This window comes from Eptesicus fuscus, chromosome 6 (genome assembly GCF_027574615.1).
Source record: "Eptesicus fuscus isolate TK198812 chromosome 6, DD_ASM_mEF_20220401, whole genome shotgun sequence".
NCBI classification, from domain to species: Eukaryota; Metazoa; Chordata; class Mammalia; order Chiroptera; family Vespertilionidae; genus Eptesicus; species Eptesicus fuscus.
This window is the reverse complement of record NC_072478.1, coordinates 89,890,245-89,914,297: the sequence shown is the minus strand read 5'-3', so window position 1 is coordinate 89,914,297 and position 24,053 is coordinate 89,890,245. Positions and strand designations below refer to the sequence as shown.

Genomic DNA, 24,053 nt, shown 5'->3' with positions numbered 1-24,053 from the left:
CCACAGGTGGGAAGACATCTTTCTGCCTGACAGCCCCTTCTACCTACTGCTTAGGAGATAAATAACCCGGCAGCAGCAGTGTCTGGGACTCCTTGAGCATCCAGCCAGGACCTTCTGAATTCCAGAAATTAGACCCTGGCTGACGTGCTTCCATCCATGGTTGATCAAGCCTTAACACCCATCAATAAAGATACTCCATAGGGACTTGGGAGTTATTTTCTGGTGGCAACTGAAGAACTAGCCCAACATAGCCCATTTTCAATTCTGTGTGTTTCTTGGTGGACACGCTCGTGGCCTTACAACAGGTTATATGGCCCCCAAAGTCATGGTATTGTGTCATTAAACATTTTGAGTTCTGAACCTTTGGCTCATGAGCACCTAGGGAAGACTTTGATTGACAGGTCCCCTGGCTTGCCACCTGCCTGCTTCAGTGCCTTTGCTCAGGTTGATCCCCACCAGAGATTTCCCTCTTTACTTTTCTTTGCTTTTGTGGAAAAGCTTATCTCTTCTTTCAAGCCACAGTACAATGCTTCCCAGAAGTCTCTTTTAGCTGCAGCTCACACTCGTTTTTCCCTTCTAAGAAAAACTCTGACGCCAACTCTACACACCACAGAATTTAGCCCTTGCTTGCACATCCCCCTAGTTCCCTATGTTTCAGAGAGGCAGCATGGTGCAGGGAAAAGAGCCTATTCTTTGGGACCAGAACCCTTTATTTCCCTGCTGTGTCACCCTGAAGCTCTTTACAAAGCAGCACAGGCATCCTATTCGTCCCCCTTAGCAGCTACTTTGTATTTCATTGGATGATGAACTGTCACTTCTTTCCTCGGACTTCGACTGATGGACAGTGGGCTACTTCCAGCTTTTTAAAACAACAGTGAAATGAACATCCTTATACATAAACCTTGTCATATCTGCATAGCCCTTTCTATAGGATCCCTTTCTATAAGATAAATGTGTAGATTCCAGCTGTTTCTTATATCCACAATATTTAGGCCATTTGTGAAACTTTTTTTCTTTCCATCCCCACCTCATTCATACTTCAAGTGCTATAGTTAAAAACATGCCCTCTCCAGCTGTTGGCTCTGACTATGGAACCCACCGTACACTCACAGTCACCTCCCAGCTGAAACCTCAGGTTTCTCTCTTCAAAGTGACACCAGTTATATCTTTGCTCTTGTCTGTGTTTCATCACCTTCCTTGCCCCAGCTGGCCACACTGTATTTACATCTGGTGGGGGTTGAATACAATCTGTCTGCTTACCTTTCCTTCCTTAGATATGGGTTTTAAAGACAAAGATACTGTGAGGAATAATGGAAAACAATCTAAAGTAAAAAAGGTCCATTAAAAAAAGTTAGGGGTGCTTTTTTTCTTCTTCATGAATTCAAAACTTCACAGGGAGCCCTCAGGGACCTTCAGAAGATATCTTGTCATGGAAGACAGTGGCTTGTCAAGAATAATCATAGGTCTGGCCAGTGTTGCTCAGTGGTTGAGCATTGACCTATAAACCAGAAGGTCATGGTTTGATTCCTGGTCAGGGCACATGCCCAGCTCAATCCCCAGTAAGGCACATGCAGGAGGCAGCCAGTCAGTGATTCTCTCTCATCATTGATGTTTCTATCTCTCTCCTCCTCCTCTCACTTCCTCTCTGAAAATATATATATATATATGTATGTATGTATTAAAAAAGAACAAATCTTGGGTGTTAGAATCAAGCAGACACACTTAATCCCATCTCAGCTGGGACACCATGGATAAGGGAGTAGTCATTCTGAGCCTCAGGTTTCTCATCTGTAAAATGGTTTTGATGTGCTGGGGCAGTGCTGTCATGATGATTAGAAGTGATATGATCTAACACTTACCAAAGTGTGTGACATATAGTAGGTGCAACAAATGAAAGCAATTATTGCTATTATTTTCCCCAAAAAAGAGACAATTAGAGAATTCCTGAAGAGTTGGGTAACTGGTAACATTAGGATGATAGGGAACTTTTTTTTTTTTTTATCTGGGTCTATTTAACTTCCTTTTCTTCAATTCTACCTTTTCCTCCAAACTCATTCAAAGAGCAGGACTGAGTTGCATCAGGTGATACACCTTGTTAGTGACAGTCAGAAATTCTATCCATTAGGTTGCTTTTTCTCCTTTAAATGAAAAATATGACATGGTCTTCAAAAGTGCACATATCCATTCAGCAAACATGTGTTGAATAATTAGAATACACAACAACCTATATGATGTTTTAAATGAGTTGCAGAGGTAAGTTTGCCAGTCTGTGTCTTGATAAGAAACAGATATGGGAACAACAGTGGAAGGTTGAAGATATACGATGGACATAGGTTCAGATGACAATGGCAACAGCAACACCAATGTCAACAGTATTTGCTGTTCATGTAAGCCCTATGCAATGGAAAAGCTTTCTATGAATTTCCATTTAATATTCAAAATATCCTTTTGAAGTAGGTCTTCCTATTATCATCCCCATTTTCCAGAAGAAGAAACTGAGGTACAGAGAAGCTATTTTCCCATGTTCACACAGCTAGTAAGTGGTAGCCCTGGGATTCAATCATGGGTAGTCCTATTCCAGAGTTCAAGGTATAACCATTACTGTAAAACAGCTTCAGATGAGTAATTGGGGTTGAAAAGCAGCATTTGCAAAAGGGGAAGGTCTTGAACAGGAACAATAGGAGAGGTCAGTCCAAGCAAAGACAATGACAGGGCACACAAGTAGCACGGGGCTTGGGAAACAGAATGAAGCTCAACTTGATTTGGCTAGAGCCTTGACTGAACCTGCAAATTAAAGGGAGACAAGCCTTAGATAGAGGCTGGGACATACTAGCAACTGTTTTGCTCCAAGTTCAAAGGTGGGGCCGGGTGGGGAGGGGGGGAAGTGAGACAGATACTAGGTGTATTGGTTAATAATGCAGATTTCGTAATAAAAGAAAATACGATAATTTCAAGAGAAACATCAAAAGTGCTTTATTCAAAGTAATGTCCATCTCTAGCTACACATTTTCCCCATCTTTCAGGTAATTTGTGGATACTGTCCCAACAGAACTTTTCTTGTTTTGAGGCAAACCATTCAGAGACCCAATTTTCCACTTCTTTCATTTTGAAGTGCTGCTCAGAAAGTGCGTGTGCTATCGTTTGGAACAGGTGGTAATCTGAAGGAGCAAGGTCTGGTGAATATAACGGGTGGGTTAATACTTCCCAGGCAAGATCTTTTAACGTGTCTTTAACTGGTTTTGAAGTGTGTGATGGTGTGTCATCATGAAGCAAAATTACTTTGCCGTGTCTTCTGGCACATTCTGGAGGTTTCACGATCAAAGCATGGTTCATATTGATTATTTGATGTCGGTAGTGATCAGTATTAACAGTTTTACCTGGTTTTAGAAGCTCATAATACACCACACCTTCTTGATCCCATCAAACGCAGAGCATTGTCTTCTTTCCGAATCGATTTGGCCTTGCAGTCGATGTTGATGGTTGACCTGGATCAACCCATGATTTTGTGCATTTGGGATTCTCAAAATAAATCTACTTTTCATCACCAGTCACAATTCAATGCAAAAAAGACTTTCATGCCGTTGAAGCATTTTACTGATTACTTTTCGGTTTTCCATTTGTCTTTCGTTCAGTTGATGTGGCACCCATTTTCCTTCCTTTATAATCTTTCCCATTGCTTGTAAACGATCGGAAATTGCTGAGCAATGTTTAATCTTTCTGCAAGTTGTTTTTGAGTTTGACATGCATCTTCATTTAATAATGCTTGTAATTGTTGGTCTTCAAACTTTTTCGGTTGACCTGGACATTCTTTGTCTTTCACATTGAAATCATCACTTTTAAAGTGTTTAAACCAGTGTTCACAAGTATCTTGAGATGGAGCATGTTCACCATAAGCTTCCCAAAGTATTCAGCAGCACTTTTCTTCAAAATAAAGTAATGAATTTAAACTTACCGCAAATGCTCTTTTTTTGGCACGAAATTCGACATTTTAAGTGTAAATATCTATGATGTTAACACCTTCAGAAAATTTGACATATGAAGTTTTGAAGCTTGTTGTCAATACAACAAAATAGCATATATATCAAGTCCAACCCCTCCCCCCCTCAAATCAATATATATCAGATGGCCACATAAATAAACATTTGATGAGTGAATATATACACATATATATCAACATATGTGTAACTCCATCTACTGAAAAAAATCCGCATTATTAACCGGTACACCTAGTAAGTGACTCACCCAGAGGGCTATTGGTAGATTGAGATTGAGCTTCATTCTAAGCTCCTCCTCTAACCTCTTCAGCCCACCCTCTTTGACAACAATGCACCTGTGCCCCCCCTTGGGTAGGACTCTTCATTTCACTCCCAGCAGCTACTGTGCCTCCTTAAGCCACTAGATAATCACAGTGACTGTCATTACCCAGGTGTATAATATCTGTGTTTGTGTGCTTGACGCCATTTCCTGCTAGGTACCTTGGGCTTATTTCACCTATTACCTCCCTTAAACATAGCTAGGGCACAAGTATTCATTTGTCACAGTTGGATGATGTACCTAACTCATATTTAAAACCACCAGGCTCCTAAAACATTCTCCATAATTTAATTAATTATGCTTTCATTTTTCCCTATATAGAATTTTGTACTTCTTTTCAGATGAACTATTGGCTCTCTTGATCTCAGATGCTGCATTTCCAGAGAGGGTTTAAGAAGAAACAGGGGGTTCTCTCCAGGAAAATGTGGGACCTAGCAAGATGTAGCCATGGGCAGGCTTTTCTGGGTATAGAGACATGGGGACCATTTTTCTTCCAGTGCAGTCCCCATCCATGGCCTGGACTTTCCAAGACGTGAAAGAAAAGAAAAAGTTAGCAATCAGATTTTATTGGAACCAAAAACAGAGGGAAGAGGGGAGAAGGGAATTAACAAAAAAAATGTAAATAGGATTTCATGTGTGTCTGAATGCATTAAAGATACAGTGGTGTTTTTATAGTTCCAACCATTCTTCCAGGGGTCTCCAATTAGTGCCCCACAAGCTGAATCTAGGCAGGCTTTTGTTTCATCTGTGCAGAGTTCCCATGACAAAGACTGTCTAGAACTGAGTGGGAGTGGCCCTCTTGAGCTGACACATGGGTGTCCTAGTTCATCACAACCTCCAGCTGACCTCCATTCTTGTGTTACTGAACTTACACTAATTACCCATGTGAGCTTTGCAAAGTTCCTTCCCTCCCTATAAGCTAGAATCCTCACTTATCAAATTGGGATGAGGTGTTAATTACATTTTGTTTTGTTTATTGCCTGCCTCCTCTCACCAGAAGGTAAGTTCTAGAAGGGCATGGATTTTTGTCTGCTTTGTTCATTGATGTCTCCCAGAGCACCTTGAACCATGCTGGCCACATAAATAAACATTTGATGAGTGAATAAATGGTCCTAATCATTCCTTTCAGCTCTGTGAAACACTTTCTGAAAATTTGCCTATTGTGATTTTAGAGGGGAAAAAAATCTCTCCTTCAATGAAACTATTCAAATCTCAGAATTCCAGAGCAATCCAGAGAGAGCAAGCAATTTGACTTCCCCCTTGCTGATGGCCAGAACTGCTGGCTGAGATGCAGGAAATATTTTTCAGTTGTGTATCCTGAGAAGCCTTTATCCTCCTGTCACTGCATTCATTTTAACACTCCCATGGGGCCTTTGGAGCTTTTGAAACTTGGGCTATTGTGCTTTTGAATGGTCTGTGAAACTGCTCAGTATCAGAGCCTGGCTCTGGGCCTCATGTAGCAGAAGATTAAAGTTGTAAAGGAAGGAGGCATTGAGCTGGAGTCCCTCAGGGCTGTCCATGCATGGATCACACCTGCCACGATGGCAGACTCTCTTTCCCTGTGCCAATCCCTCTGTGTTGGTGTCGCTTGAAATGTCTAGGGTAACACATACAGGGGAATGTACTTTGGTGAATCCCTTTGTGAGCTCCTCCTGGTATGAGGAGGCAGGATCACTGGCAAGGCCTCCACCTTCAATGGCCACTGTTACCTCCTATGTGCCCATGACCTCACACACGTAGCAAGTACCATACCACAGGGCCATGCAGGCAAGGCAGACCTTGGGTTTAGTGTTCATGGCTGTTAGTTGGCACTCTTTCTGGTTGACTCATGGATCTTTCTTCCTGTACCAAAAACTGACTTCCCTGGACAACATCCTAGTTCAGTGACTTTCAAATGTTAATGTCCATCTATCCTGGGGAAGGAAGAGGACTTGTGAAACATATGTATTCCTCTCTTCAACTGCAGCATTTCCAAACCTGCACATCTGGGGCAGGGCCTGGAAACCTGCAGTCTGACAGACATCCCAGATTCTGACTCTGAGATCCCAGCAGACACTCCCATACCCAGTCCCAAGACTAAAAGCATCTATCACCGATTACTTGCATCATTATTTTGCACAAATCCTTGTGACACTATTCCTTGCAGCAATGAATTTATATCCTAAATGAGGCTTATGTTTTCTATAGGCGAAATACTTTATAATTTCAGGCTACTTTTATGAATACAGGGTGTCCCCAAAAATATATACACACTTTGAATAATTATTAATTCCAATGGGTTAAATCTGAAAAGAAACATTAATTAAGCTATCAGATGTAAAGGGTATATACATTTTGGGGGGACACCCTGTATTTACTCTCAGCATCCCTTTCTCCTGTACCATTCAAGCCATGTCAAGTTAAGGAAGAGGAAGAGATTTGCTTGGCTATCTCTGAAAAGGAAGGAGGGAGGGATGGGGAGGGGGGACAGGTTTCTCCTCACCTGTTAATGCTGAAGCTTTTGGTTGCTATGGAATTTGTGTGTGAATGCAAAGGTCGGGCTATTCTAGTGTTGTATGTTTGGGCTCTGCTTATTGGCCACCCTGTTCCCATGGTGAATCAGTTAGTTGCAGGGCCCTCCACAAGTCCATTAGCTGGGGGCTTGTAGTATAGGGTTCCCAGAGATCTCAAAATTGCCATCACTCCCCGGCTTGAGACTTCTCACTGACAGTAATTATCTTCACTAGGTGGAGATACTAGTAATTATCATACATTCTGATACAATTTAAAATCAAGAATAAAAGAGGGTTCTAAAATTTGAAGTCTAATTTCCATTTTTCCTCTGTTTCTCTAAGACCTTCCAAATCCCTCTCATTCTCCTTACTAAGGTCACCTCAACCCAGGAAAGTACTGACCCCATGGAAAAGCCAATGGGGTGTGGAAGCTGTGCGAATAAAGAGCTGAAGAGGCTCACTTTTAGCTCACTGCAGGCAATGAAGCCTTGGATCAAGACTGCTCTGCACTGGGCATTGAGGCCAGAATTATTATTTCAATCCCCTTTAGAGAAGATCCTTTTCTCCTCTTGGGTATGTTTTCTCATCTGTAATATGGGATGGATAACCGAGATCATCCTAGTGATCCCACCTATCCTAATGATCCGCTAAAGGTCTCTAGACCTATAGTTCCCTGTTTTTCAAATGCTCCCTACCTTTTGGATTTACCATGGACTCTTCCCTCTCCTCACCTTCATATATCCAATCCATCAGCAAGTGCTATTCATTCTAGTTTCAAAGTAGACCACAAATCCACCTACACAACTATAATAATTTTCTTCACTATAATTTCCCCCGGACGCCCAGGAAAGCATCTTGCTTGGCCCCTCTGCTTCTACTCTTACCTATTCTCTGCTCTAATTCATTTTCATCATAGCTCCTCAGAGTGGTATTTTAGCATGTAAATCAATTCTTCCCTTGCTTAAAACTCTCCAATACCTTTTCATTGTATTTAGAGTAAAACTCCAAATCTGTACTATGGCCATGAGGCCCTACGTGATCTTGCCTCTACCTACTTCTATAATGTTATCTCAAACCCTAATTCTTTTCATTCACTACAAGTCATGCACACTGGTTACCCTTAGTGGAAAGCACTAAGCTCTTTTCCACCTGAGGGCCTTTACACATGGTTATTATGTCTCTCAGTTTTAATAAGCCTAGCTCCCTCTTACCTATCAGCTCCTCCTATAAACCTTCTCAGAACATCCTAAGTAAGTCCCCTTTAATCCCACTTTCCTTATTACCTATTGCTATAGGAGGTTCATTTTATTCATAGCACATTACAATTTATACATTCCCAATTGCTTGTTTAATGTCTGTTCGTACCACTATACTGCCAGTTCCTTGAAGCAAAGACTCCCACCCTTATGCTCCATCATCAATATATGTTCATATCCTTAGCACCTGGTACCATGCCCTCCATGCCATAGATGATCAGTAACGTCTGTAGAATAAATGGATGACACTGGCCACAAATAGGAGAAAATGTCCAGAAAGGAAAGTTGAGGGAACTGAAGATAAATTTTGACTATGATGATTTTTTGTCTCTCATATATCCCTTCTCAAAATGTTCCTCTCTATAAAAAAGGAATCTGATATATGTATTAAAAATAGATCTTTGGTCACAAGAAGCAGGCCTACAAGTCAATTCATGGATGGCATTTTTATCTGTGATCACAACTAGAGTGAATTTTAACTCTGAAAGTTAAAATAGGTTACACAGAACACAATTTTTATATAAAAATTGATAAGGGGGAGGGAAGAGTCTTTAAAGCATTTCAGTAGCATCTGTTGGCACGGTCCTTCAATGTGCTAATTACAGGTTATTTTATCTATTCATGGCGCGGGTACAGAAAACACTGACTTTAGATACTTTAGACAATGCTGCTGATTGACTCTCCAGCCTCCATTTCCACTCCTTCTACTCTAGAGGCTAGAACACCCAACTTCTTGCCTCCCCACCTCCCTTGCCATTAGAAGTGATTTTGGGCCACTGTTCTGACTAATGAGATAGGGGAAGATGTCTGCTTGGGGTGGGGGATATTCTGTTATGCTTTTATTTCCTGATCCAAAGAAATAGAAATGGCTGGCAACCCTTCTTTCCCTTCTTGCTGCTTAAATATGGACACAGGATCTGGGAGCTGCCATCTTGCAAACATGAAGAAAAGAGTCACAGAACAGCTGACCCTGATGCCACTGAGTTAAGTAAGAGCCACTGTCTACCACCACTTTTCTTATGTGAGAAACAGAACTCTATCTGTTCGCATTACTCTCGTCAGGTTATTCTGTGATGTACAGACAATCACATTTGGCCACATTTTGTTTGCGTTGGTCAATAGATCTTAACATGAATTTTGAAGAGGTTAAAAAAAGATAGAGTGTCGTACATATGAATGCAGATACAATTCTGAAGAAACTTAGTTTCCCAAATTTTAAATTCGTGAGGATTTAAGGTCTATTCTTTCAGTAAATAACAAGAATTAATTGAAACTCATTGGATAGGGTGTTTGATATATACACGTTCCTTAAAAATGCCTTCCACCATAGCACCCAAAGTGTCAAACGTGGTGTTATGCATATCACAACACCTGTTTAATTCATCAGGAAATGTGTATAAAACATAAGCTTCCATTTGTGTTTGCAGTTGTCTGCTTGGTCCCTGGCCCAGATCACTGTCAAAGTATCCTTTTGTCTGGCCCTAGCAAGATGCCATCTCTCTTTAGCATGTATTTCCAAGAAACATTGTAATGTATATTCTGACTCTGAGGGGGTTTTTACAGGCCCCTAAGTTCTGGAAGTGGCCAGGGTAGGCTCCATAAAAATGAGTCCACCTCAGGGAGATAAAACTCCTTATTTTATTAGGTTTACTCTTGTGTCTGTCAGACTCTTTAATCCAAAATGATAAATCTTTTCTCTCATTTCCTGTGAGGAAGAGCCTCAGAAATCCAGGCATTGCTGGTCTGGAGGGAACCGCTGGCTGTTTTTCTTTTGACCCTCGAATTCCCCAGAACAGAGAAGTCCAGTGGCTTTCAAAGCTGTGTAAGCACACTTTCTTCTAGTGAAGTTTAGCAGAAGTCTAATATATAAAATGGGTAAAATAATAAAAAGCAGCATCTGTTTTATATGCTTCCTTTGTGCTGGCTGGATACTGTGTTATGAAGTCTGTCTGTATTAATCTCTTAAACTTCACAACCATACTTAAGGTAGAAACTCTTATTTCCATTTTACCAGTGAAAAAAACAGAGGCATAGAGTGTAGTTGTTGTATTAAAGATTGTGAGGAAGGAGGCTGGGTACATTCCTGTTCAGTCTCATCTTCACTTCTGTCCATTCCTAAGATACCCTAGTGGAACCCTCAGCTGTCCTGGAAACAAAGTCCTCTTGTAGGCAGAGGTCACACACTCAGGTACCCTTTCAGGGGCCAGCTGAGTAAGTAATGAAAACAGAAAGATGGGGGCTGCAGTAAAGTGGGGAATGTGTGGATCAGCTAAAGAGGCCACTTAATTTTGGGCAACCATTGCCAGACTCTGTGAAGATCAAAACATGAAAAACATGCCTGGCAGAGGACTCAGCTGTTGGCCACCAACTGAGACCTCTGGAGGAAAGGTGAAGAGTCTGAGGCCAGCCCACAAAGGTGCCATTAAGAGGTAAGATGCCTACCGAGGAAGGAAATAATGGAGAAAAAACAAGCCCATGGGTCTTTTGAGACACAGGCATGTTTTGATGGCTCTACATTATACCAAATACATAAAAACCATTTCTTCTCACTGTTTATCCACTGGCCTGGTTTATTTTTAAGTAAGCCCTTCCCCTGCTTGGTTCTATCTACTCTTCACCATGTGTTTGCCAGTATTGGCCAAGTATCTAGTCTCACACCTCCTCTCCCACACACCCTCCCCCACCCCCGGCTGTCTTCTTATTTAAAGAAAAACAAAATTATAATGGTGAATAATGAGACAATCTAAATTATACAGCAGGCAAAGTGAGTCCTGCGGGAAGCTCCTTAGAAAGATTTTATTCCATTGCCACTTAGGAATATTGGTCCTCATCAACACTCAAATGCAAAATAATTGTATCTGTGGTACAGATGTCTCCAGCGCATGCTCATGAGGCCTTGATATATATATTTATGTCCCCAGAAAAAGAGTGTGTGCAAATTTACCCACGGTCACCAAATTCTTAGCCATGCCTCCCTGCGTACTGTAGGAACTTGGTAATCTATAAGGGGCTGCCTTCTGGAGAAAGAGTTCATGGACATTATGCCACTGTAAAAGGAAATATGGTCAGTGCTTATTTATCAGTAAGTTGGAGGAGATTTGTGGCACAAATACTTTAGAATGTATTGGAAAGAACATTACACACAAAGACAGGAGGTAAATAAATGTGGGAATTGATCTAGATTGGTGGTTTTAAAATTTCTCTCCCCTTCCTTCTTCCTTTGTCTTAGCTTCAGAATCCTTTTACAAAAGAAATCTTATTCACAAGTCCAATATATAAAATAGACAAAAATGAAGCTACTCCAATTCCTTGTGTTGGGCTGGAACCTCACTGATATGCTCACCCTAATACTCTTGATACAAATTAAGAGGCAGCCCTGAGCACCCTCATTTTTAAACCACCAGAAACAATTTTACATTTCCATCAGAACTAAATTATTTCCAAGCTCTTTTTCAGAACCAAGAAAAAGAGCTTTTCTCTTAAAGATGAAGGTACCAAAGGTCAGGTGACTTGCTTAGGGTCACAAAGAGCATGCTAGTGCCCACTCATACATCGTCCACTGATCCTTCACCATTCAGAAGAAGTACAGGATGGCGGTCTGAATCTCAACTCACCTAACTGCTAGCTGTTTAACCCTGGCAAGATATTCAGCATTTCTGTGGTCCCTCAATCACAAAAAGAGAAATCATGAGAGCCCCAACTTATGCTTCTGTGAGGATTCAATGAGATAAATGCAAATAGAGAACTCAAATTCTTGCTTGGCAAATGGTAGGTGCTCAATATATGTTAGTCGTACCATATTGCCTCCCCCCATCCTTTCTCTGTACCTTTCAGCTACAGAACATCACATTTGTGATTATGCCTATTAATCTTGATAGAGCACATCAGCCAAGTAGAAGACAGAACTGGCAGGATGCATCCAAATAAGCCACAGCATGCAACAGACGGATGATGGTAAGGCATAGTTGAAACACTGAGTACAAAGAAGTTTGCAAATAATTCCTAACCCTTGATTTTTCAGCATTTTGCTTTTACCAAGAAAAATATAACAGTGAGCAAAGAGGCTGAAAAGAGCTGACTGACCTGGGGGAGATGTCACATCCTTGCTGCATGAAGGCTCCCAGGGAGAACCACAAGCTGTTGAATATTCCAAACTCATTGGATTGGTCACTGGTTGTCTGGTCCCGCCCTTCCTCAAACTCTTCACTGTGCCATTCGTAGGGGCTGAAGCGGCTGACCAGGAAAAGGACAACACTCACTCCAATGTAGGCAAACACAATGCACATCCAAATTTCATAAGCCAAAGGATCGAGGAAGGAGAAAACCCCTGGCTTGGACTTCTGTGGCTTTTTTATCATGATGGAGATCCCCAAACTCATAAATGGCTTGGAGAAGTCTATCACTTCTTCCCGGACCAAGGTGATAGTTAAAGGGGCCACGGCCACGTCTGCTCTCTGAAAAAAGAAAAACAAAACAAAAATAACACACACACACACACACAAAACAAAAGCAAAAACAAAAACGGAAGAAAAAGAAAAAAAAATGCAGTTGAGCTGAACAGCACACTGTTCTCTTGATTCTTTCTTCACTGTGAATATTCTTTTGGGTCTTAAAGGATATGAGTTAGAAAGAACCTTAGAAGTCCAACCCCTCCCATTCTCTATAAAATATTTCTGATGGATGATCAGCTCAATGTCTTACGCGAGAGGTTATCCTATTGTTTGACAGTTCTAATTGTTAGGACATCTTCCTAACCCTGCTAGAAGGGGATGTTGTGATACCTGTTGTTTTGCCTGTCTGGCAGCCAAGCCTCCTTCCTGTGCTAGAAGAACCACTCCTGTCCCACTTGCAGTCTTTCTGGTTCACGTGTGGCTGATCACACAGTTACATCGTGAAGCACACAACACGGGTTTGACCATATCCCCTGGCTAGAATGACTCATTTAAGGATGGCATAGGACCCACGTCGGTTCAGTGAGCATTAGCTCCGAGAGGCAGAGTGAGAGATGCAGAAGCTGATTCATGATGAAATAAGTTGGGTTACCCTGCATTCAGGGGTCATGCTGGACTCCCTGGTATCATGTGCCAATATATTCTCCTATTTGTCCCCGAGAACATGAACCAGTCTTTCTGTTTGCCTAGTAAAGTTTGAGTTGGGTTTCTTTTACCTGCAACAAGATAGTCCTGGCTAACAAGGTGGTGAAGAAAGTTTAATTCAATAAACATTAATTTGAAAGCCCTAGGCTGTAAGCTGTAAGCAGGCTATGGTCCCTACATTCAAGGAATTATAAACTAGAGGGAGAGACTCACACACACAGACATATACACCTTTCAGTCTATAAAATAGACTGGGTATGTGCTATCCAAGAAATACAAAATGCTGCAGGAGACCAGGGAGGGGTTAATTCTGGCTGGGGAGACCAGGGGCTTTATTGCCAAGAAGGTGACATATAAATTTGGCACTGAAGATGTGACATATAAATTAGGCACTGAAGGAGGAGTAGAATTTTGACAGAGTAGGATTCTGGCACAGAACACATTTGAGGAGGAGGGAATTATGTGAGTAAAGGCCTGGCAAAGGGAAGGAAAAGTCTCACCACTACTATTTTTTCCCCCCAGGAAGACTGCTAAGAAATACACAAATAATTCACTTTTTAAAATGTAAATCCAGCATGTAGATAAACATAGAGGGTTTCAAGCAATGCTTGTTCTGAGGCATCTTGCACATGGACCCACCAGCCTTGCTCTTCTGCCTTTCCTACCTCTCCCGAATGGCAGCAGCCTTGGCATCTGGGCAATAACATCCACTGCTTTGTTGGCCTGAGATGAAGAGACCCTGGAAACCCAAAAGGTTCTGTGGACAGATGCACAGCATTCACTTTTGAAAGTCTGTTTGAGATGTAGGGCTTTCTCTATTGATGCTGTGCAGCAACCCAGATGTCAGGCCGGTGACAGATGCCGGGAGATGAGGGCCCCTCTCAGCCGCTGGCTGGTGTGGTGTAGAGATTTCCTCTGGTTACTCTCATTGGCTTGGACTATTGAGAAGATGCTTTAAGTGGAATAAAAAGCCTGGTTTCAGAATGACTTAGGTTCTCACTTAATAGAAAGAAACTTCTCGTAAAGCACTGTGGAGTCAAGCATGAATTTTATAGTAATTCTGGTTTCTTATTCTAAACACCCACTGTATACATCTTTATAATTTTTACAAACACATCTAAGCCTATTCAAGGGAGAAGATATCTATTCTTTCCTCTGTAACCTGTGATTAATGGAAAAGGAATGGGAGAGAAAAGTAATGGAAATGAGGGACTGAGCACAAGTTACCCAAAAGGGAGGTGGAAGATGACCAGCTTTGAAAGTGGTAACAGGAATTGAATGGATTTGTTGGATGCCCCCTGGTGTGAGTTAATAGAATGGACTGTGGACTGGAATAATCACAGAACCACATCATCTTAGTTCACTGATCATTTCCAAGATTTGTTTCATGGGACATTATTTCCGGGAAGATGCTAATAAGTATAAAATGAAAATAAGTGTTGGGGAAACACAAATTTAAACACATTACTTTTGGGCAGGTCTTCCCAGAACATTTAAAAAACCACTATGCACCTAGAATTTCCAGGAGGAAGAAGTAGAGTATTTCTAAAATTAATTGCCTGTGGATCCGTGGGCATCAATAGGGACCTGTGTGTGTAGGACACACACATTGCAGGAGATGCTAAATTCACTGACCTCATTTTATAGATAAGAAATTCAGGTGCAGAGAGGGGAGGTGGTTCGTGTAAAAGCAGCAGTGTTTTAGCTTCTTTCCCATAGACTGAGGTTGGAGTGTTACTGGAGCTCCACAGGACTGGTCAAGGGCAGAACTGGGCCAGGATGTCGACCTGGCTGCTCTGCTCTGCGACTCACTGACACATAGCCTTAAGTGAGACGGTTGTCTTTTTGATATCAATTTCCTCATTAAAAAAAGAGAGACACAACATAATTTTTGTTTTACCTATTTGATGGTTTTATTTTTTTGAGGGTCCACTCTAATATATGAGAGTACTGGGAAATGTGAGCTTTTTGCAGGTGCTTAAAATTATTTACTTAATCTGACATTTTAGGACAGTGGCTCTGAAACTTGAGCATGCCTCAGAATCACCTGGAGGGCTTTTAAAAATACAGGAGGCAGAGTTTCTGGATTCAATGGGTCTGGGGGAGACCTGAGAATTTGCATGCTGATGTTGCTGGTCAAGCCCTTGCTCTTTGAGAACCACTGACCTAGGATATCCCAAAACAAAACATGTGGTGTCAAAACAATCCTGGGGGAAACAGTAGACAGTTTTGATGCAGTAAATAAAAGCAAAAAGGGAAGAAAAACAGTCAGGGATGGAGAACTACTGTGAGCCAGGCACTGCGGAGGTGAATACTCCCCACCCCAGCCCTGGGATGGAGGGTTCACTCTCCATGTGTTTCAGAGGAGTTCAGTGGCTTATAGGAGTCATGTAGTCAGTAAGTTGGCAAAGGGGAAACTCAAGTCCAGGTGTCTATCTGCAGAGTTCACCCCCTTTCTGCTTCTCTCAAAGGACAGGCAAGAAAGTCATCTGTGAATCAGGCACAGAGCCATGCCCATGTAAGAAGAGGAAGCTTTATTTGCCACTCTGGCACCTGAAAATGCAGAGGCTCTGACTGTTCTTACCACCTTACAGTCCAGACCTTGGGTGGTGTGATTTCTATTGAGGTAGTATATCTCAGCATGGGGTACAAAGGCCAGGCTTGCTGCATGTTCCAACTTGGCTTTTACCAGTTATATGTCCTTTACCAAATTACCCAACCTCCCTGGTCCTTGGTGTCCTTATCTATAAAACGTGGAAAATAATCATATCCACCTTCTAGGGTTGTTATGACAAGTACATGAAATAATGTGGATGCGTTATTTGGCTTCCTGATGAAATGTTATTGCTACATTAGTTGATAAGAACCAGAGAGAGCAAAAGGAAGATGAGACCCTGATTAACTTAGGTATTTAAAAAATACATTTGGAGGTTTACAATTTATCTTTTTCTGACTTCACTGGTTCTTTGTGGCTGAGAGATACTGCCCCAAATTCTTCTATTCTTTTTCAGGGAACAGAACAGAAAAGCCCAATGAAAAGGGAGAGAATGCAATTGGACCCATCACAGAGTCTTTAGAATACAGTTTGTACTGCGCAGAGGGCAGGCCAGGTAGAGGGGAGGGCTGGGGGAAGGCTGGTGGCTGAGGCACCCAGAAGTAATTCTGCTCTGTACTGATGAGCCAGTGACTCATCACTAATTGCTTCGCTACAGTGGGGGCTTGCCCTCAGGATGATCACACCATTGTTCTGCCCTATCACAGGCCTTTTATTAAGGGAAGATGGAGTGAAGATGAAGATGAATGTTGGTGAAGGTGAAAAGTTCACAGTAGTTTCCATGGGGATGACCTTACAAGGTTGGTGGAGGTTCCCATGGAAACCAGAATCAAGATGCAGCATTAACCACCCAGGTCTCTATGTTTCATCAATGGAGCTTCCCAAATTGAGAGGTCGTGGAGAGGGAGAAGAAAGGGTTGAAGTACGCCTCAATTCATTAACTATCTCTCCAGGTCATCTCAAAAATCTTCCTGGGGACGATTTTCATTTGTCTATTTCTTTGTTCTTTGAATTCCCTTTGTATGGCTCTCATGGCCATCATGACTCCTATTGCCTTATATGAGATGAGATTTTAAAAGCTCCTAAATGATTTTAAAAGCTTTATCCTCAGCAGAACTCAATATCAACCTGGGACTCAGCATAAGCTTCAGCTTAGAGACCCAGTCTACATTCTTCCATTTCTGTGTGTGACAGCTGGATTCTTCTTACATCGATGTTTGTTGTTCTACTCAAGTACCTTCATGATCTCCCAGTGCCCACTGAATCAATCCACACTCTTCTCCTTGTCATTTCTTATTCACTCTATTCCTGACTACGCCTCATCCAAGCCCTTTACGAAAATCACCAGTGTTTTCTCACTCTTCTCTCATACCTTACTTATTTCCATCACCATTTAATTGTTTATACTTTAGAAATTCCTGGGCTGCTTTTCTCTCTGTTTGACTATAGCCTCTTTTCAAGTTCTGTATCCTTCTTGAGAGCCTCTTGCCTGAACTTTGATACTGTGCCATCTTTTACTATTCTCTCATTGTCTTTTCTACGCTGTAAAATGTTAACATCCTTGGGAGACAGGGGTCAGATCTTTTACTTCTCAATGATTCCCTAAATATTTAAAAACAATTCACATTCAGTAGCTTCTCAAACTGCTTAAATTTGTGGAAAATTTTGTGGAAATTGTTCATGGCATTATTTTAAGTATAATCCTATATAATAAATGGCTAATATGCAAATTGACCAAACTGTAGAACGACCAGTTGCTATGATGCACACTGACCACCAGGGGGCAGATGCTCAATGCAGGAGCTTCCCCTAGTGGTCAGTGTGCTCCCACAGGGGGAGCGCCACCCAGCCAGAAGCTCTGAGCCCGGCTCATGGCTGGCGAGCACAGCGGTGGTGGCAGGAGCCTCTCCCACCTCTGCCACAGCACTAAGGATGCCTGACTGTTGGCTTAGGCCTGCTTAATCCAGCAGTTGGACATCCCCTGAGGGCTCCCACTCTGTGAGAGGGTGCAGGCCGGGCTAAGGGATCCCCCACCCCCGTGAGTGAATGAATTTCATGCATTGGATCTCTAGTGAAAGATACAAAGATGAAGTAGACCTACTCCACAGATAACTGTTATACAAGTCAGTGTAAGGTATAACAGAAGCAGAAATTAAATTCTACAGGAGAAGGCAATAATAGTTAAGAAGGAGAGTTTGTATCTGTTATGGGGAGAAAGAAAGGAAACCTTGGAAAAAGTGATATTTGATACAGGCTTTGGAGGAGAGATAAGCTTTTAGAGGTGTGGAATGGGAGAGAACACTCTAGAGAACATAGTGACTCTGAGGTGCTTTGACTGAAATGGAAGGTGTAGAACAAGGGAGTATTGGGGCAAATGATAAGAAAGTTGGATCTGGGTTCATCTAACACCAGGGAAGAAAGTTATCTTGAGGGAACCATAAGTGACTTTGAGCCATGCATGGCTTTATATTGAAGGAGCCATAAATAAAGTGACAAAAAAATCCTGGTCACAAGATTGAGCTGAGTTTGGCTGAGCGAACTTGGACCAGAAACCTGAACAAAGAATGTCTTACGACACTGGATTTTGGACTTCTCATCTTTTAAACAGCAACAATGCAAAATGCAAAATTATGGAGTCTAATAGTCATCTGTGGTATGGCCACCCACCCACCAAATTATTTCCTTTCAAACCTTTTGCCTCTGCTCTGAAATTTCCCACCCGGTGGGGAACTTACTCCATACACCAGCTCTCCCACCATGCCATTCCAAGCCTTTGTGTCAGGGTCACGGGCTCCGTATTTTCCATCGCTGACAATCTCAAGACGGTAGGAGTAGCCCACATGCTTGGCAATCTCTGCTGCCAGTTCCACACAGTAGCCCTCATAGCGGTCATTGCCCTCGAACTGGTTGGCATTCTTCTTGAGCATCACATAAGGATCTTCCTGGTGGAGAAATGGGGAGATGGAGAATGTGGGTTATGCAATCACTGGTGGTTAGGGAAGACTTCTGAGTGGAAGGGGAGGATGTTACCAACATTGGTTAACTTTGGGTAAGTCTCTCTAGCCCCTAAATCTACTCCTTGCGTTTCTGCTCCCCCATCACAAAACTTCTTGGGTTAAGGAAACAAATGGTTAAAATAAGAATGTTTCACCTTTGAGATGTGATGCACAGCTTTTCAAATTATGTTCCAAAAGTTCTTACATTTTTTGGAGGTACCTGTTGGGGCACTGTGATTGGGATGTGGACTCTTAACTAGGCTCAAGATCAATCATTGAAAATCATTGCAGCTTCACTTATATCCCCTGTAGGAGCTGGACCTTGGAAGACTTTCTTTGAAAATGGCTTTTACTGGGGGAGGGTGGAGTCTGAGTGTGTTTTATTTATGGGGAAACTATGGCTCAAAGGAGGCTAAGTGACTTATCCAAGGGCACAAAGTGAAGTCATGGCAGAGCCAGAGTGAAAAATGTATCTCTGACTTCCAGGAAAAAAATTTTTTTCATTCCCTCTTTCTACCTATGGCACAGTTTTGGCAAGAATGACCAGCTTGCACTCCTGGGGAAATCCTTTGTACAGGTGTAGCTTGCATTCCAGATAGGACAGTCTTGATAAAGGAGTGAGTACTCACTAGGATTGTAGTGACGATGTATGTCCTATTCTGGACACTTGAATTATCTCCCCCGGCTTGAGCATCAGTGGCTGCAGGGACAAACTTGTCATCTTCATTCCAGTAACCAATCTGTTAATGAGAGCAGGTGGTGATATAAGTTGAGCCAGGATCCTTAGAACTGGCATACTCTGATACCAGACAGGAAAGCAAGGAGCTCAATGTCATACCATGCAATACTGGACACACCAGACTAAAGTATCCTATGTAATAAAGAGCTAATATGCTCATTAGACTGGATGGCAGAACGACCTTCCGGAAAGACCTTCCGGAATGACCAGTGGGTGGGGGGTGGGGCCACAGGGCCACAGGACCGCGAGGCAGCCGGGGCTGCGAAGGCCAAGGCAGCCAGGGCTGCGAAGGCCTACTCTTTCACGAATTTCGTGCATGGGGCCTCTAATTGGTAGATAAAAGTAAGATTCTAGATGCTGTTCAGGTTCTTCCAGCCTCATCCCCATGAACACTCACCATGATGGGCTAAGCCTGGAAACTGCCCTCTTCGAGGGGTGAGGGTTTAAGTGTTTGCACAGCTAAACTGTTTTGTACCGTGCAAGTCAGGGCTTAATTCCCTGTAGTTGTTCACAAGGCCAAACACCTCTGTTCTCTATGCCTATTAACCTTTCTCTGCCTGAGCCCATTCTGAATTGTAGTTGGAATCATATGATTAAGCATTGCATTCCTTTTACTTTCTTTTTAGGTTAACTGTATTTTTCCATATAGATTCAACCTCTTAGGTGATGGCTATTTTATCCTTTATTTATTTATCTTATTTCCAATGATAAACTATTATAATACTGAGCATATAGCAATGCCTAAAAATATCAGGTAACAATATTTTTTTAAAAATCAGTAAGTTATTTATACTGACTCATTTTCCAAGGTGTTTGACAAAATATTTATCAGGTTCCTACTGTGTGCAAGGCTCTGAGATTGTATGGTGGGGCTGAGAGAAATACAAAGAAGTCTACAAAATGGTTCTTAATTATGACAATTCCTTCAGTCTACTTTGGAAGACTTGACACACACATACTTGTAACAAGTGAGTGGTTCAGAGAGCCAGGGCCTAAGGAGCTCAGAGAAGCAGAAACCTAGTGTGGGAACTTACGCTGGGAAAAAGGCAGCAGGAGGAGGTAGGCCTTAAGGTCATGAGGAATGAATAGCTAAACAGGGTAGACTTTATTCTGAAGGCAACAGGGAATCATGGAAGGCTTGAGAAGACCGAAATGGCATGGTTTACACACACACACACACACACACACACACACACACACACACACATCTCTGTTTCTGTCTTTGTGTACATATGTCTTTAGACAGTTGTGTTTTGTTGTGTGGTCATTCTGCTGGCTATACTTCTCCACATCTCATTAGGCATGTGCCAATGGTCAAATCAAATGTCACCTTCACCGTGATGTCATTACCAATTGTAAATGATCAATTCTCTCTGCAGCATCACTGTCATTAACAATAATAATAATTGCCAACATTGATTATATTGCTACATCAGAAGCTGGGAAGTGACTGAGCTTGGTCTGGAACTGTGGCAATCTGTTCCCAGAGGCAGCTTTTCACCACTATGCTGTTCTTGCTAAGAGAGGACTTGGTCCTGGGCTGGAAATTATTAGTTAACTTTTATCAAATGCTTATTATTTTCAGGCACTCAGTTCTAAGTGCTTTTAATGTTTTAACTCCTTTCATCCTCACAAAAACCTTTGAAGTGGGTAATTGTCATTCTCATTTTAAATGTGAAAAAACTGAAATGTGGAGAAGTGAAGTAACTTTTCCAAGACCACAGGAGAGTTGTGGAGCTAGAATCTGGGCCAAGAAGGCTAAGAGTAGGACCAGGCCCTACCCAGCACCAATAAGCTTCCAGCCAACACCTGAAAGCCTGGTATAGGTTCCCATTGGCCCTGTGGTCTAGCTCTTTGCAGGTCAGTCCCCATTTCTCCACGAGGATGCAGGCTCCTTGTGGACAAGGCTGGAGGTCTAGTTATTCTAGAAGCCCCTTCTTAGCATGCATATTCTTTTCCAGAGAAGCAGCACAGGAAATGCTTATTGAATGAGTGTATCCAACATGGAGACTGTTGACCAGACAGGTGCCGAGACACTTCAGAGGCCTGAAGGAGGAGCACATCTCTTAGAGCACTAGGTCAAGACTGACCCTCAGTGTAGGAGGAGGGCAATGTTACCTGTGTAAGGCACTTTTAGTCAGCATGGAAGAAGACATTTCTCTCTAGGGACACAAGAATCAGAAACTTATATTTCCAGAATATTGAGCTGGAAGAGAAGCCTGAACAATCATTTCTTTCAACCTCTTCCTTTAACAGAGAGGAAAACAGAGGCTCAGAGACCAGGGGACTTGCTCAAGACCACAGTGCAGTTTTGCCTCCCTCCCTTTGCTTGGCTGGTTGTCGATGGAACCCTAGGGCATCTGTGGAACCTCTCACCACTTTCATGGGAGGAGGGTGGCAGGCCAGGGATGAGGAGGAAGCTCAGCAACTAATTTCTCTAAAATCTACAGTGTATTAATTGGTGTTATTTTAAAAAGTGGGAGCTTGATGGTTAAGAGATTGATCTTTGGTATCAGATAAATCTGGTTTAAAAGGCAGATTTCCCTAATTACTACATGTATGTCATTGGGCCAGTTGCTTGCCCTCAATTGGCCTCCTTTCCTGCTTTGTAGAATGGACACAACAATAATACCTGTCTCGTGGGGCTGCTGTGAGGACTCAGTGCACGTACAACAATGAGCATAGTGTGTCGTTCATATTGTTGTCAGGAGACTAAAAAGTATTATTCTATTCAGGAGGGTAATGCCTGATTGAAGGCTAACAGGCTTCTATATTGCAAGACATTTCAGTTTCAATTTGCTATTGAACATTATCAATCACCACAAGGCGTATATATTGTGGAGCATTTTTCAAACATATTTGACAATGTAACTCTCTTTACATGCAAAATGTCCAAGGATAAGTGATCCCCAAACCACAAAACACTGCTCTAAAATAGTGACTTGGATAAAAGACAGGAGAAAACAAAACAAGTTAAATCTGCACAGATCAGATTTACATGGCTTGGAAAAAGACTTTAATTTTTAAGGATAGTTGTCCTTACCTAGAGGGTATTATGCTAAGTGAAATAAGTCACTCAGAGAAAGATAAATACCATATGATTTCACTTATATGTGGAATCTAAAGAATAAGATAAATGAACAACAAAACAGAAACAGACTCATAGATATAGAGAACAGAGGGATGAATGCCAGAGGGGAGAGGGTGAGGTGACTGATTAAAAAAGGTGAAGGGATTAAAAAGTACTGATTGCTAGTTATGAAATAGTCACGGGGATATAAAGTACAGCATAAGAAATACAGTCAATACTTTTGTGATAACTATGGTGCCAGGTGAGTACTGGAAATATTGGGGGGAACACTTTGTAATGTATATGATGTCTAACCACTATGCTGTACACCTGAAATTAATAAAAATAATATTGAATGTAAACTGTAATGGAAAAAAACTAAAAAAAAGTAGTTTTAATTAAAAAAAAAAAAAGGACAGTGATCCTTTAAAGCTGGTATCACAGCACTAGTGTTAAATTGGAATCTAAAAATTATTGTATAGCTTGGCCTATATATAGATCCTTTGATATCAAAAGCTAGAGGAATAGTTAAATGTTATGAGCAAGCTTATTTTATTCCTAACCTTCTTGTAGTGAAATAAAACAATATCACCAGTCAGAAGAGCAGGGTGCTGCCAAGACCCAGCTTGTACTTCATGTAATCTAGCAGGGTGAGAAATCTGGTTCCACAGTTTGATTAAAAAAACAACAACTGGCAACAATTTTTGAAGAGACATTGCACTTCGGAGATAAGAGAGCAAATTTCCCTTTCTTAGAGAAATAGGTTGGATTATTATATAGCACTTTGATTCTCTACTGAGGATATGTAGGAACTTTGATTTTCTCTGAATGTAAATCAGAGTCAGTAGTTTGGTAAAGATTGGGGCCCACTGTTCAGGAGAGGATTTAAATAATTCTGACAGTGAGAGGTCTTCTCCTGGGGCCAGTTATAATTTTTGATCTTCTGTTTTCCAACTACCTCTAAAGATTCTTTGAATGTAGGACATGAGTCTGGATGATAGATCAGATTTTTTTTTTAAGTGAATGAAGTCTAAAAAAGGAGATAACCATAGAACAGTTAAATTCAATTGATCTACCTTGCATAGTCATTAAATCAAATTTACATAATTATCTTTAGGCTGCCTTTGAAGCCACAGCCCCTGAAGCCCAAAAATAAGTCCACTATAATACATTTTTAAAAAGTAAGTGGACTATTGTGGCAAAGAGAACTAAGTGACCATCAAGATTCTTGTTCTCCTATTATGACATAGAAATATTGGTGAAAGTGGCTACATCGCCAGCAATTTCATTTCCCAGCCTGCCTTGCATTGAGGTGGGCCAGGTGATTGGGTTCACCTGATGAACAGGCTCCTTGTGGAATGCAGCAGAAGTGATGCACAGCTCTCCTAGCCTGCCTCCACTAAAGATGCAGCACAGTTTCCACTTTCTCTCTTTCCTGTCTGCTGACTGGATGTTGATAACTAGAAAAACCCAAGCAGACAGTGGAGCCTCCCTAAGCCTGATTCTTAACACGTTAAGCACCAGTCAGTCACTGGT

General features: G+C 41.7%; 1 protein-coding gene across 3 annotated transcripts in view; it reads right to left on the bottom strand.

Moving 5' to 3' along the window:
• Nucleotides 1–24,053, bottom strand: part of GRIA1 (glutamate ionotropic receptor AMPA type subunit 1) — a 281,311-nt gene that overhangs the window by 67,738 nt on the left and 189,520 nt on the right. For all 3 annotated transcript variants that reach the window (XM_008152248.3, XM_008152247.3, XM_054717031.1), the window contains 3 exons: nt 19,338–19,448; nt 18,448–18,654; nt 12,146–12,516 (listed from right to left, as the gene is read on the bottom strand). In XM_008152248.3, the coding sequence (XP_008150470.1) occupies nt 12,146–12,516; nt 18,448–18,654; nt 19,338–19,448 (689 nt within the window). The remainder of the gene's footprint in view (nt 1–12,145; nt 12,517–18,447; nt 18,655–19,337; nt 19,449–24,053) is intronic.